The 12,721-nt window shown below is 47.7% G+C and overlaps 1 protein-coding gene across 1 annotated transcript in view; it reads left to right on the forward strand.

The window, feature by feature from the left end:
* LOC144129974 (uncharacterized) overlaps positions 1-12,721 on the forward strand; it is a 17,605-nt gene continuing 4,884 nt past the window's right edge. Inside the window, exons 1-5 of the mRNA XM_077664024.1 lie at positions 1-93; positions 1,386-1,572; positions 4,320-4,472; positions 5,028-5,230; positions 8,394-8,585. Coding sequence (XP_077520150.1) covers positions 1,405-1,572; positions 4,320-4,472; positions 5,028-5,230; positions 8,394-8,585 — 716 coding nt within the window. The 5' untranslated portion in view covers positions 1-93; positions 1,386-1,404. The remainder of the gene's footprint in view (positions 94-1,385; positions 1,573-4,319; positions 4,473-5,027; positions 5,231-8,393; positions 8,586-12,721) is intronic.

The raw sequence follows: 12,721 nt of genomic DNA on the forward strand, positions 1-12,721 counted from the left end.
CAGCGCGTGGCGGCGATTTGGAAGCTTCGGTGTCAAGATGGCCTGGCCTCCGCCGGCCCCATTCTTGCGCCCAAGGTCCTAGTCGCCACCAAGGTAAGCGTCATTCTGTTTTATCTCTCTCTTGTCGGGAACCGTCCCGATCCACGGCGGCGCGCCACGCCAGCCAGCCGCGCAGCCGCCCTCTCAAGGACTGTCATGGCAGCGCGACCGTTGTTTAAACGCGAGTGCTGTCTACTAGAGCCACGCAGAACAAGTGGCAAGTGTGCGCAAGAAAGGGCAACGGGAAAACGCGAGGCTGTAGCTATGTGGGATCGCGTCCGGTTCCTCTGGGTCGCTGCAGGCTGAACGCTGTCTCGGCGCTCATGGCGTATACCCTAACAACGGAGCACGCGACGACAGAAAATCCACTGCAGTTAAATCGGTAGACAACGCACAAATAACCGTCCTGTGATGACAGCTGATGTCCAAAGACGATCGGCTGTTGCCCCACGTGTCATCTGCACTAAAGCGTGATTTTTCTCGCACCTAGCTTTCTTAACGTGACTAGCTGAAATTCTGCATTACTTCTGACTGAATGACCCGGTGGACGTATCACTAGTGCAGACTGCGCCAGCAAAGCTACGGGCTAGAAACTGAACGCGGCAGCACTTGCATAATTGCATTGGCGTCTATTTATATATATCCGCGTGCATTCACGAATATCATCTCGACTTTTCAGATCAACAAGCTGCATCGCAGTAAATTACTGCGAAGGATTCTTGCCTCTGCTTTACGCTATTGATTTACAAGCAAAATGTCTTTCAGCACAAGAAGCTCGATATAATCGCGAGAGGGTAGCAGCCTCAATGTCTTGATCTGATGTTACCCCACAAAATGTTACTTGGCTGCTACGCGGGTGACGCGTCGCTGCGTGTTGTCAGTTCGTCCATGTATAGTTTTCTTGGTATTGCATCACGGAACAGCGTGTTCTCACTATTGGGCGAATATAATACAGCAATTACTTTCAACTCTACTCTGTTTTTCTTTTCCCAGTTGGAGCGTGCTTTCACTGGATTCGATTACAAAAAGATAAGAACAAACGAGAGAGAACAAAAAATTAATTCCTATGCTATATCTGTACTGAGATCTGCAGCCTATATTAGTTCATGTTGCATCGAATCTTGAACAGCCACGCCAGCAACTACTAATCATCCCATCCAGTCGACGCATCGTAAATTAAAATCCGTGGTGAAACTTCGTGCTGCCAGAAAAAGAGCGTTGCAGCTTAACGGAATTCCCCTGTACCCCAGTCCCATCGTGTTCCCCTTGTCTCGAGCTTTGAACTTGATTGTAGGCGGCGCGCGTAGCGGCTCTTGCCCCAGCGAGTAACGGCGGCGCATGCGCAGCGGGCGCACGGCTGCCGCCATGGCGTCGTTGCTGTCCACCGGTGGCAGCGGCGGCGGCGGCCAGCGGAACGGGCTGGTCGTGTTCGTCGAGGGCCAAGCGTTTCAAGTCGACCGCCCGCTGCTCACGAAGCACAGCCAATTCTTCAAAAAGACGCTTGAGAAGCAGGAGAACCGCAACAAGCACAAGGTAGGCCGCAGCTCCTGCTGCCGTGCAAGGGTAGGAAACTGCGGCTATAGTTTCGGTTTCAACTACTTCAGCGTATAGTTTTGGTTTCAACTACTTCAGCGTACAGGAGAGGAGCTGAGGTTCAAAAATTGATCACTCGTACACATGCGTGCAGTCCTAAAGGTTATGGCGGTGGCCGAATTGGTTAAGGCTCCGGGAAACGAAGCTGCTTTGTTTTCGCCACTGTTGGTTCCAATCCAGCTCGGAGATTAATTTTCTTTTTCTAGATGCCGTTTTCATGACAACGATAGGACGCCCCATTTGGCAGCAGTTGGCGCTGATGTCGGGATTGGCTGGACACAATAGTATATAGAGGAAGCTCCCTGCCTCTGCTGCTGCTACACGCGGCTGGTGACCCTTTCCCCGTCCCTTTGCACGAATGCGTCTCTTAGCGGCAGAGAGGTTGCTCTTGTGTACACCGCGGTGTCATTATACTACTGCGACAACTGCCAGGACAATGTGCAAAACTTTCTTGACCGTCAACTGTTTGGTGAGAGTATTGGCGCAAGCGCTTAACTAGTTTGCCCAGGTATGACTGGCACGGATGCCTCTGCATTCACTCTTTCCTATTTCACTGATGTAGCCAGCCAGGTTACGTAATTAAATCGAAAAATTATTTTATCCTAACGCTGTCTTGGGAGGAGCACGGCATTTTTACATATAAGCCTCAAGTCTGGCGTTCAGGGGAAGACCGCAAGTATAAAATCTGTTTTCTGCAGTTAGCCTTCTAGTATAAAGTTCACGTGAAGCAAAATTTCCTCATAGCAATAGGCATGCACAAGGTATGTTATGCAGAGAGCGGATATGCGGTGGTCGTTAAGGGTAACGGTGTCGATTCCGATGGAAGACCAACACACCGTGCGGCGGCAATGTGTCAGGTCAGGGCATGAGCTTAGGGAGAACTTTTCGAAATGAGGGTGGCTCCGGTTGACACCGCTCAGAGTTAGTTGAGGGCCAATGGGAGAGGCTTTTGTCCTGCAGAGGACGTAGTTCGGTTGATGGTAATTATCATTAAAGAAAAATTGCTCTCTCCAACTAGCATATAGACACGTTTTGATGGCACATAAGTTTCGCGACCTTATCGTGTAGGTAAACAGTCTGAGCAATTAAGAACTGCAACATCACTCAATTCACTGATGATTTTGAAAGGGGGCGATGCGCTTGCATGCAAGTCGACCGCTGGGCCGTCGACGAGGCTGGTTTTTCTTGCTTGACGCGCTGCAGGTTGCTTGTTTGGGTTTCGCCCGCTGGTGCTTTGCGTCCACGTTTGAGAAGGAGCAGGTACCCGTCCTTATTACTTGTTTTGGGCAATGTTTAGATAAAATGTTCTTTTGCTAAGAGCACTACCTGCGGAAAGCATGAAATGCACTCTTGACAACGCGATGCCGTCACGCTGAAAAAAATGCAGCTTATCCATGAAGCCTTTCAATACGAAGATATCTCGGTGGTCCTAAAATGCAGCCGCCGTTCAGGGCATACATCATACATGTGTAAACTGCCCTGGATCAGGTCGCTCTTTCGTAACATTTGTATTTCGTCTTTGAGAAAAACAACGTCCAAAGAAATGCCAGACGAGGGAAGATATAGGCAGGAAAAGTGCTAACTCGTTTACCTCTTTCCCTCGTTCATCTCTGGTTGTCGTGAACCTCCTTCACAACCAGTGTTTTGTCCAATTAAGTCAAAACTTCATGAAAGAAAATCAAAATTCTCGCTTTCGAGCACTGCTAGTTTCTTTTTGTATTTTTGTTTTTGGCTTTACGTGAATGAGGACAAGCTGAACGGTTCAACACAGATCTCTCTCTCTCTCTCTCTTTCCATGGGCGATATTGTTGCGTGACGTAGTTTTTGAATAAGGAAGTTTTTGAAGCAAGGAAGTTAAGAAAAAAAATGCCGAAGCTGAGTTTCTTGGCTTACTGAAATTTTGTTGGAGTTGCGGTGCTCAGGTCCCGCAGAAAATTTAGAGCAAAGTCTTCAGTTCCTGCTTGCATGTTACGCTGCTTCGGTTATTTTGGCCTTCGTATCAAAGGAACTTGTGTGGGCAACTGCTCGTATTTAATGCGCTTAAATATAGAGCTACGGCAATGTGACCGCGTCAAAGTCGCTCTTCCGTTCGCTTCACCACTTGTCGTGAAAACAATCTTTTCTTGTCAAAGCAAGCGGTACATTCTGCATAAACAGCCAGTAATTCCCTCGCCGTTTCTTGGCAACGAGTGTCAAAAGCGAGACTCTCTGTAAGCCATCCCAGCAGCTTGACGTCGGAAGAATCGAGGCAGTAATTCCTACGGATAGTCCGAAAGTAAAGCTTGTCAAAAAAGCCCCGCCCACTTGAATATAGGCTGCCAGCGAAAAATAGAGACCGTCTACGCGACTCGGAAGTATGAACACTCATGGTTACTGCCTTCTTCGTCTGTTTTTTTTTATATTTTGGCGCTACCGAGGCGGTTTGGTGTTTGTTTTCTTTTCCAGTATTTCAGTAGTGAAGTAAAGCATCCCTTAAGAAAAAATTTTTCGTCTAACAATTGAAACAAGATTGTTGTTGCCGTAAGTTATGATAAAACGTGCACATTGCCTATTTACATGGGGGAAGGAAAACTTTCCTTCCTTCATGACTATTCACTTCCCGCTGGAGGTGGTTCACCGAGCAGTGCAGCCGATACCTCGTGATTGGTCAACCTCACGAAGACCAATCTGCTCCCCGCTCTTTCCAGCTCAAATTGTCGGGCGTTTCAGCAGCGACTTTTGCCGTGCTACTCAAGTACATGCGCACGGGCGAGTTGGACGTGACGCCGGAAAATGTGCACGACGTCTTCAACGCGGCCTTTCGTCTCCACATGTCGGATGTCGTTAAGCACTGTATTCAGGTGAGATTACTCGTTTGATCGCTACTTGACGCGCAGTACTGCTTTACGTGGGGCTGCTGTTTGCCGTAGCGTTTGGGGGCATTTATATGCGATTAATCTCTCTGAAACCGGGGAGATAGATGGTATAGCTATAACCCATTGCGCTGATTGCCGCATGATTTCTTCGGGCGCATGTGCTACATTAAAAACAAAGTAACACAGACGAGCCACTCGTGTCCCTGAGTTCGCTCGTATAAAGCTATAGTCACGTGGGCAGGACTGCACATTGTGAGCGGAGAGATTGCGTTCCTCCCGGTTGAAAAACGCGATAAAAATATTTTCTACCGCCACAAGAGATATTTGTTGTGGGTGTAATGCTTGAGCCCACGAAATCATAATGATGCAGTTATTCGTAGTTACTACAAAAAAGTACTACAGAGCTACAGATCGCAGAAAAGTAGTACAGAAAAATACTATAAAAACTAAACTCTGTCGTTACGACAAAAAGACAAAACATTTTGTAGTATTTTTGACACGATTGTTCTCGTTCTCCTCACCCCCCTCCTCCCACTGCAGATGGAGACGGAGACGACGCCGACCGGCCAGCAGATTCTCATGTTCTCAGCGGCGCGGCGACTCAACATGGCCGAGGAGGAGCGCCGGGCGTACCAGTTCCTCACGGCGCACTTCATGTCGGTGGCGGCCACCCGGGAGTTCCTCGAGCTCGACGCCGAGGACGTCGTCCGCCTGCTGTCCGCCGAAACTCTCGGATGCCATTGGTGAGGGGGCGTGGCGTCTTTGGTCACGCCCTTCCCCGATAGAATACAAAGTTGCTTGGCGACTTGAGTCAATTCGCATTGACGCGATAGCGTTAGCGGTGGCGTGTCGCAGAAGAGCCGGCGTCGTCGTTGGTGTCGTTAGCCGTGAGCGAAAAATGCGCGAAAAATTTCCCGAAAAGAAACTTAGATGGCAGGTGATTCACCTAGGGTCACGTGACCTTGTGACGTCATCACCCACCCACCTGATTCTGAGCGAATAGCGCAACGTGGCAGGTTACAGTTCGGTTAATGATTGGTCGTGAGAGGTTGCTTGAGACTAAGAACGAAAACCACGCAAAGGACGATACACAGGGAAGGAGTGGACAGGACGAGCGCGGACTTGCAACTGTTTATTGAAACACATCTTCCTTCCATCACCAACCCTACGCATGCGCAACAAGCAAACTCTATCTTATCGAGTTCAAGAACTTCAGCTCCTTCTTGTACAGATAGACCGAAGCCTCGCTTACACACTTCTCGGGCCCATATCTATCAATCTGCCAGGCTTCGATGACCTCACGTGTTTTCTGGTCTTTGGCCCTTCCGATTATCTTTGTACGCTCAAAGAGTGGCGTGCATTTATTGTCACAAGAAAGACAGTGTTTGGGCAAATGCATGCCGCTGTGAGAGCCCAACGAATTTTTGTGTTCTTGTAGGCGCTTATTAATGCAGCGTCCCGTTTGTCCCACGTAAACTGAGCCGCAACTAAGCGGGATTTCATACACTACTCCCATTCGACAGGACACAAACTTGATTTTGTGGTTTACACCACAGCCTGCTTTTGTTCTCGTTTCATTGTTAGTTAGCGCGCACAAACGGGACAGCTTACAAGGCGCCGAAAAGAAGATTTTCACACCGAATTTTCCTGCCACCCTCTTCAGGCCATGCGAGGTCTTATGTATATAGGGCAGTACTTCAAATTTCCGCCTCTCACGAATGCCAGATTCTTGAGCACAAGAAGTTGGGATGACGGTTTTCAACAGAGACCCGGCAGCGGCCTGCAGAAGCGACGAGGGAAACCCAGCACAACTTAGGCGTGCGACTTGAGCGGAAAAGCTGAGTGAAACTTTGTGAAAACAGGACTCGGACCGGACCACTTGTGTTGGATGTACATGCCTAGAACAAAAAAGGCCCTATTACCCTATGACTCCTGTCACTCTAAGCTTATTAAGAGAGGAATTGCTTCATCCTGCTTGAGGTCATCATTACTGAAGTCCTGTTTTCACAAAGTTTCACTCAGCTTTTCCGCTCAAGTCGCACGCCTAAGTTGTGCTGGGTTTCCCTCGTCGCTTCTGCAGGCCGCTGCCGGGTCTCTGTTGAAAACCGTCATCCCAACTTCTTGTGCTCGAGAATCTGGCATTCGTGAGAGGCGGAAATTTGAAGTACTGCCCTATATACATAAGACCTCGCATGGCCTGAAGAGGGTGGCAGGAAAATTCGGTGTGAAAATCTTCTTTTCGGCGCCTTGTAAGCTGTCCCGTTTGTGCGCGCTAACTAACAATGAAACGAGAACAAAAGCAGGCTGTGGTGTAAACCACAAAATCAAGTTTGTGTCCTGTCGAATGGGAGTAGTGTATGAAATCCCGCTTAGTTGCGGCTCAGTTTACGTGGGACAAACGGGACGCTGCATTAATAAGCGCCTACAAGAACACAAAAATTCGTTGGGCTCTCACAGCGGCATGCATTTGCCCAAACACTGTCTTTCTTGTGACAATAAATGCACGCCACTCTTTGAGCGTACAAAGATAATCGGAAGGGCCAAAGACCAGAAAACACGTGAGGTCATCGAAGCCTGGCAGATTGATAGATATGGGCCCGAGAAGTGTGTAAGCGAGGCTTCGGTCTATCTGTACAAGAAGGAGCTGAAGTTCTTGAACTCGATAAGATAGAGTTTGCTTGTTGCGCATGCGTAGGGTTGGTGATGGAAGGAAGATGTGTTTCAATAAACAGTTGCAAGTCCGCGCTCGTCCTGTCCGCTCCTTCCCTGTGTATCGTCCTTTGCGTGGTTTTCGTTCTTAGTTCATGGATTACCAACTAGCCCCCCATCGTACACTCCTTCAATTCGTTGCTTGAGAAGAGCAATCTGGGTCGCACAAGCCCAACCGGTGGCAGCACCTGCCATCTCAGGGCAGTGGCGCGTCGCTTAACCGCTGTACCACTGCGCCAGGAGTGGTACGAGAACTCCCGGGGATCTATAAGTGTTAAGTCGAGAATGACCAATTCCGCATACGTAGGCATTAACCCATTAACGCTCTCACGCCATAATCTTAAGCCGGAACTTAAGTGCCTCCTCCAGTTCTAACGCGATGGTGGTAAGTGTCCCGTGTAGCAGAAAAGCCGGCTTCGGCGTCGTCGTTGTAGTAACACGAAAATCTCCTGATTAGAAGCTAAGAATTTGAAAAAGTGAGATCTATTAGTAGAGGAGCATTGGGATTCGTCGCAGACGTCCTAGAATCGTTTAAATATACAAAGTGAAGCAATTGCAGAGAAAAATAAACGCGTGAAACAGGTTGGAATCGCAGCCAGAACCCTTGGATTGCGAGACCAGCACGCTACCCACAGGCTGAATAAAAATGTACCTAGTGAATGGGTTGTTGTCTTTGACTTAGTGGAGCGTCTTAAGAGAGATGTACTGATGATTGCATGAGAAATTATGAGTGTGTTAATTATTAGGTAAATTTGAGGTTGAGATAAGACTCCGCGGCGATTTCCCTCAGCGTCCCTAAGCGCATAACGCAATGTTCAACGCAGTGCCATTTGTTCGCGCTATTCCTGGAAGTAGCCACGGCTCTTAGCGCCCATTTATATTATGGGCAACCTGTGCATTAAAGAAACATCGACGGCTTGCCTTAAACATAAATTATCAACTTGCAGCGTTAATGCAGCAGTGTAACACGTGAAAACGAAGTAGTTTACCAACGAGGACAACTTAGCCGCGAGGCTTTTTCACGTCAAAAGGCTTCGCGATGCCCTTATACCTGTTTAAGCAAAATACACCTCTCCGGTAGCTGTGGTTTCACTCCCATTGCTGAACCGATGGAAACTGTAAAGTGTGGTTGCGGGTGGGCACAAGTGTTAACGTGTGCCTGCGTCCGCTAACTCGAGTGCGTCTGTGCCCGTCCAGCGAAGAAGAGGTGTTCGAGGCGGCGATGCGATGGCTGAACCACTCGCCCGAGGATCGGACCGTGCATTGCGACAAGCTCCTGGCAGCGGTGCGTTTCAATCACATGAACCTGAGCGAGCTGCACCACTGCCTCGAGATACCGGGTGTGACCGAGTTGGAGCCCGTCAAGAAGACCGTCCTCGACGCCATCTAGTGAGTAGGCTTAACACCAGGCGGTGTTGAGGAGGCAGGCGGGTAAAATAGGGTAAAGGGGGAGGAGATTTAGGAAAGCGGCGGGTGCACCCCTGTGCATTCCCGCTCCACATATTTGGAAACCATGGTGGTGTCCATTGATACCACCAATCGTAACACTGCGGACCAAATGCAGCTAGGCGTACTAATCTGGCAACGATCTTTCTTAAAATTACGTGATAATAACCGGTGCCATAAGGAGCGATATTAATATGGGACTAAAACTTAAAAAGCATTCCTACAACGATCTTACGATCACGACGCTCAGAACTACGGATATTTTATCCTTAAAAACACTCCAACGCTTGCGGAAGCAAAATGAAGTTAACATGGTGTCTCCTTTTCTGCGGGCATCCTTGGCTGTATATCACGATGGCACCGCAGAGGACTGCACACTTCCACTTCCGCACTTTACCTCACCGCATTCCACCTCTACGCACGCTCTTGTGTTGTCCCAGCAACTGCCGTGCATTTAGACAAACTTTATAGCTGTTCCTGCCAAAGATAAAAGTAACATACTGTGTCTGAGGAAAATATTGGGTAACAAACCACGAAGCGTGCTCTTATAAGCGCAGAAGCACGAGTTCAACTTGAGATAGTCGTATCGTATTCCTTTCTGCCGGAGGCAACTGCGGCTAATGGCGGCGAAAACGATAAAAAAACTCTCATTTACCTTTCTGACGCCTTGTTGTTAATTTCTGAACGCCATTTCTCAAACTGTATCTTGTATTGGATTCATTTTTTTTTCGAGGGAGAGAGAAAGTCATGGCATGTGTGCTGCCCGCTCGGCGCTTCGTTCTACTTCAGCATTACTATTTTCCCCTGTTCAACATCAGCTTGAAAAAACCCGAAAATTTGACAGTCTTCCAGCAGCCGTGTTGCACATCTTGTTTAAGTATATGCTAAAGGCGAGTGCACAAAGCTTAACACGCACTGAAAGACAACGAAAATAAAAGAAGGCCAGTGTTGGTGGTGCTGTAAGTACTATCGTGATCAAAAATTAAGGGGGCACTGGCGACCTAAAGTGCGCGAGGCGAAAGCCTTTGGCCAAGGTCAAATTTCAGGGGTGGGTGGGCCAATTTGGTGGACACCATGGTGCTCGCCGTAGTCGAATTAGGCTGGACATCGATTTTGGTGCAAATCATCCAAGGTCAAATTTTGGGGGTGGCCCGAGCCAAATTTGGGAGTCACCATGGTGTTCGCCGTAGTCGAATTAAGCTGGACATCGATTTTGGCGCAAAGCGGCCAAGGTCAAGTTTCGAGGCGGCCTGGGTCAAATTTGGGGGTCACTATGGTGTTCGCAGTAGTCGAATTACGCTGGCATCAATTTTGGTGCAAAGCGGCCAAGGTCAAAGTGTGGGTGTGACGTCCCTTCGTTGCCGTGACTTCCGATTGGCGATGTAACGGACGGACAGGATCTCGACCGGGAGTATGAGCCATTAAAGGCTTCTTCGCCTTAAAAGGGGCCCCTCTGCCAAGCGCGTTCCGAACCATGCAGTACGGCATGCGGTCGCCACCTGACGAATGATGCAGTTATGTCGTGACCGGCGCAGCGCTTCGTCAGGTCGAGACTGCACGCAGTGTGGCAGGGTTCGGATCGTAATGGGTAGGGGGGAGGGTCTCTTCCTATTGCTCACGACAGCATGTTCGTTGTGCACAGCGTAATGAAGGTGGTTACGACGTGAGCGCTGCGCAATACCCTCCACGCGAACTGGCGAAGGTATGTCGCGTGATGTGCCAGAAAAAAAAGTTTTACAACAGCAAAGCATCCGTGTGATCTTAGAGATGCACAAGGTTTGTGTCTCAGTTGAGCGATAGAAGATAGGGGTGTCTCAGTTGAGTGATATAAGATAGGTGATTCCTGATACATGCTAACAAATTATTTTCCTTGAGGCACGAAACGCGTAGACATCCGGAAAAACTGTGCAGGCTGTATAGGAATGTGTTTCGCCTCGGTAAAATACAGGAATTTTCCTGAAAAACAGAGGACAAGCTCATTAGAATCTGTGCCCTTCCCTTCAAAACAAAAGCCGCTGTTTTCAATCTTGTATTTTTCCACCCAAGGAAGGCGGTCGCGTTTAGTTGTTTCCCTGTTTTCTGAGATGTCCTCGCCTCTCGCTTTTTTTTTTTAGCTTACTAGAGCTTCAGCGTTCAAATCCTCCTGTTTTGATCAGAAATCCAGATTTTCAGTGTTTTACTTTAAATGAAGGCACGCGTAGCAAGGGGCGGCAGAATGTTACGTGGGCGGATGAGATCAAGAAGTTTACGCGGATAAGATGGCCGCAGCTGGCGCAGGACAGGGTTAATTCGAGAGGTATGGGAGAGGCCTTTGTCCTGCAGTGGACGTAGTCAGGCTGCTGCTGCTGATGGTGGTGATGACTTCAAATCTTCGTAATGTTCGTCGAGAACTGATCCCGGATAGACTCGTGTGCGTCCCATCCCCGACATAAAAACAGTGAAGCTAAGTTGTTTCTATGCGTGAGCTACGATGTGTACATTGATGCCTCCCACCGCGGCTTAGTGCTGATCATAGCCCCAAGCTTATCTTAACTTGATATCGAAGGTGGTACAGATGGCACAAGTTTAAGAGCATTGGGTCTAAGTCCCAGCGCACAGGAACATATAGCGAAGTGCACGTCGTTCTCCGGTCCATCACGAAAGTGCATAACAGCTCACTGAGGTCACAAAGTGGTATAGTTGCGTCCGGAAACCAATATCGATAGATACATATAACAGCTGATTTACTTATTTATGTTGGTTTATAGCTGCTTAGTTCAGTTCCCTCGGTACTGAATCAAGAAACGCTCGAACCACGAAAGTAGCCAAACGTACGATGTCAGAAGCCTTATAGGTAGGCGTGTGTTATATTAAAAAAATTCGAATAAGGAATAGAATATTCTCCTATTTGATTCACTCGACGAATTAAATAGTGGATGTGAAATTTATTTTAAACAGATCGAATATGTTCTCGTGTTTTCTATTTGTTCTCTAACAATCATCACGAAGTTTAAACAAGCAGTAAAATGGCGAGTTGAGCTAGTTGGTACATTGTCTGACTATAAACACAGCGCCGTGACAAGGGACGAAGAACGAAGGACAAGCTCTAATAACTACTGAAAGTTTATTGGAAAATACATGGATTGTATGTAATCAGTCTACAACCAGAAGCACTTGCGCTGCCACGAGATACAGAATTCGTTACTGATAGGAATCCAGGTGCATAATTTCACAGACCACAAAAACGAAACAAACAAACAGTAACACAAAACAAGCAAGACATTAGTTGCATTTTGCACCATCTGCTGAGGGTGTGGTCCATGGCGTCCCTTTTACTTGCGGAGATAACTATATAGGACCAAACGGGAAATGCTTAAGCACGCGACTACGCCACCATAACACGTCTTTAAAAGATGCTCCTTCTTCCGACCTGGCTTTATATTACACAAATTATTGTCTTAAAAATGCATGCACTCCTATTTTCAATAAAATTAAAGTTCTGTGTAGTCATAAAGATAGATAACAAGAGAAATATGAGAGGCCTATCACGTTCACAAAAACAGCGATACGTGTGTGAGCATTCCTCCTGTTCTTATCCATGGCTGTAAAATTATGCAACTCATTCTGTATCTTGTTGGGGAAACTTATGTGCTCTTGGATGTAGACTGAGTGCATGCTATCCATGTCTTTTCTGTTAAACTCTCAGTTGTTGGTAGCACTTGTCCATCCTTCTTCGTCCCTTGTCGCGATGCTGTAATTATAGTAAAAAAAAAGTTTGAATAAGGTACGCCATAGTTTCGTTTGACAATTGTTTAAAACACAGGGCGCACTCCGATGGCACACAGCATGCTGCAACGATCGGTCTGCGCGGGTTCAACACCGCGACGTGGTGTTTATTTTAATTTACTTGCTGTCATCAGTACCAAAGATAATTTTTCTATGCAAATGACGTGGTGGTAATCGATTTACTGGACTGGTTTCGTTTCGTGTTGTTAACCCCTAGTGAAGATCAGCGTTGCGTCTTTTGGCACATACAGCTTTTAAACTCCTTGTGGTACAGCATCGCATCTCAAAGCCGCTGTCAGCACTTCACAGTTTCG

This window comes from Amblyomma americanum, chromosome 4, assembly GCF_052857255.1.
Source record: "Amblyomma americanum isolate KBUSLIRL-KWMA chromosome 4, ASM5285725v1, whole genome shotgun sequence".
NCBI lineage: Eukaryota > Metazoa > Arthropoda > Arachnida > Ixodida > Ixodidae > Amblyomma > Amblyomma americanum.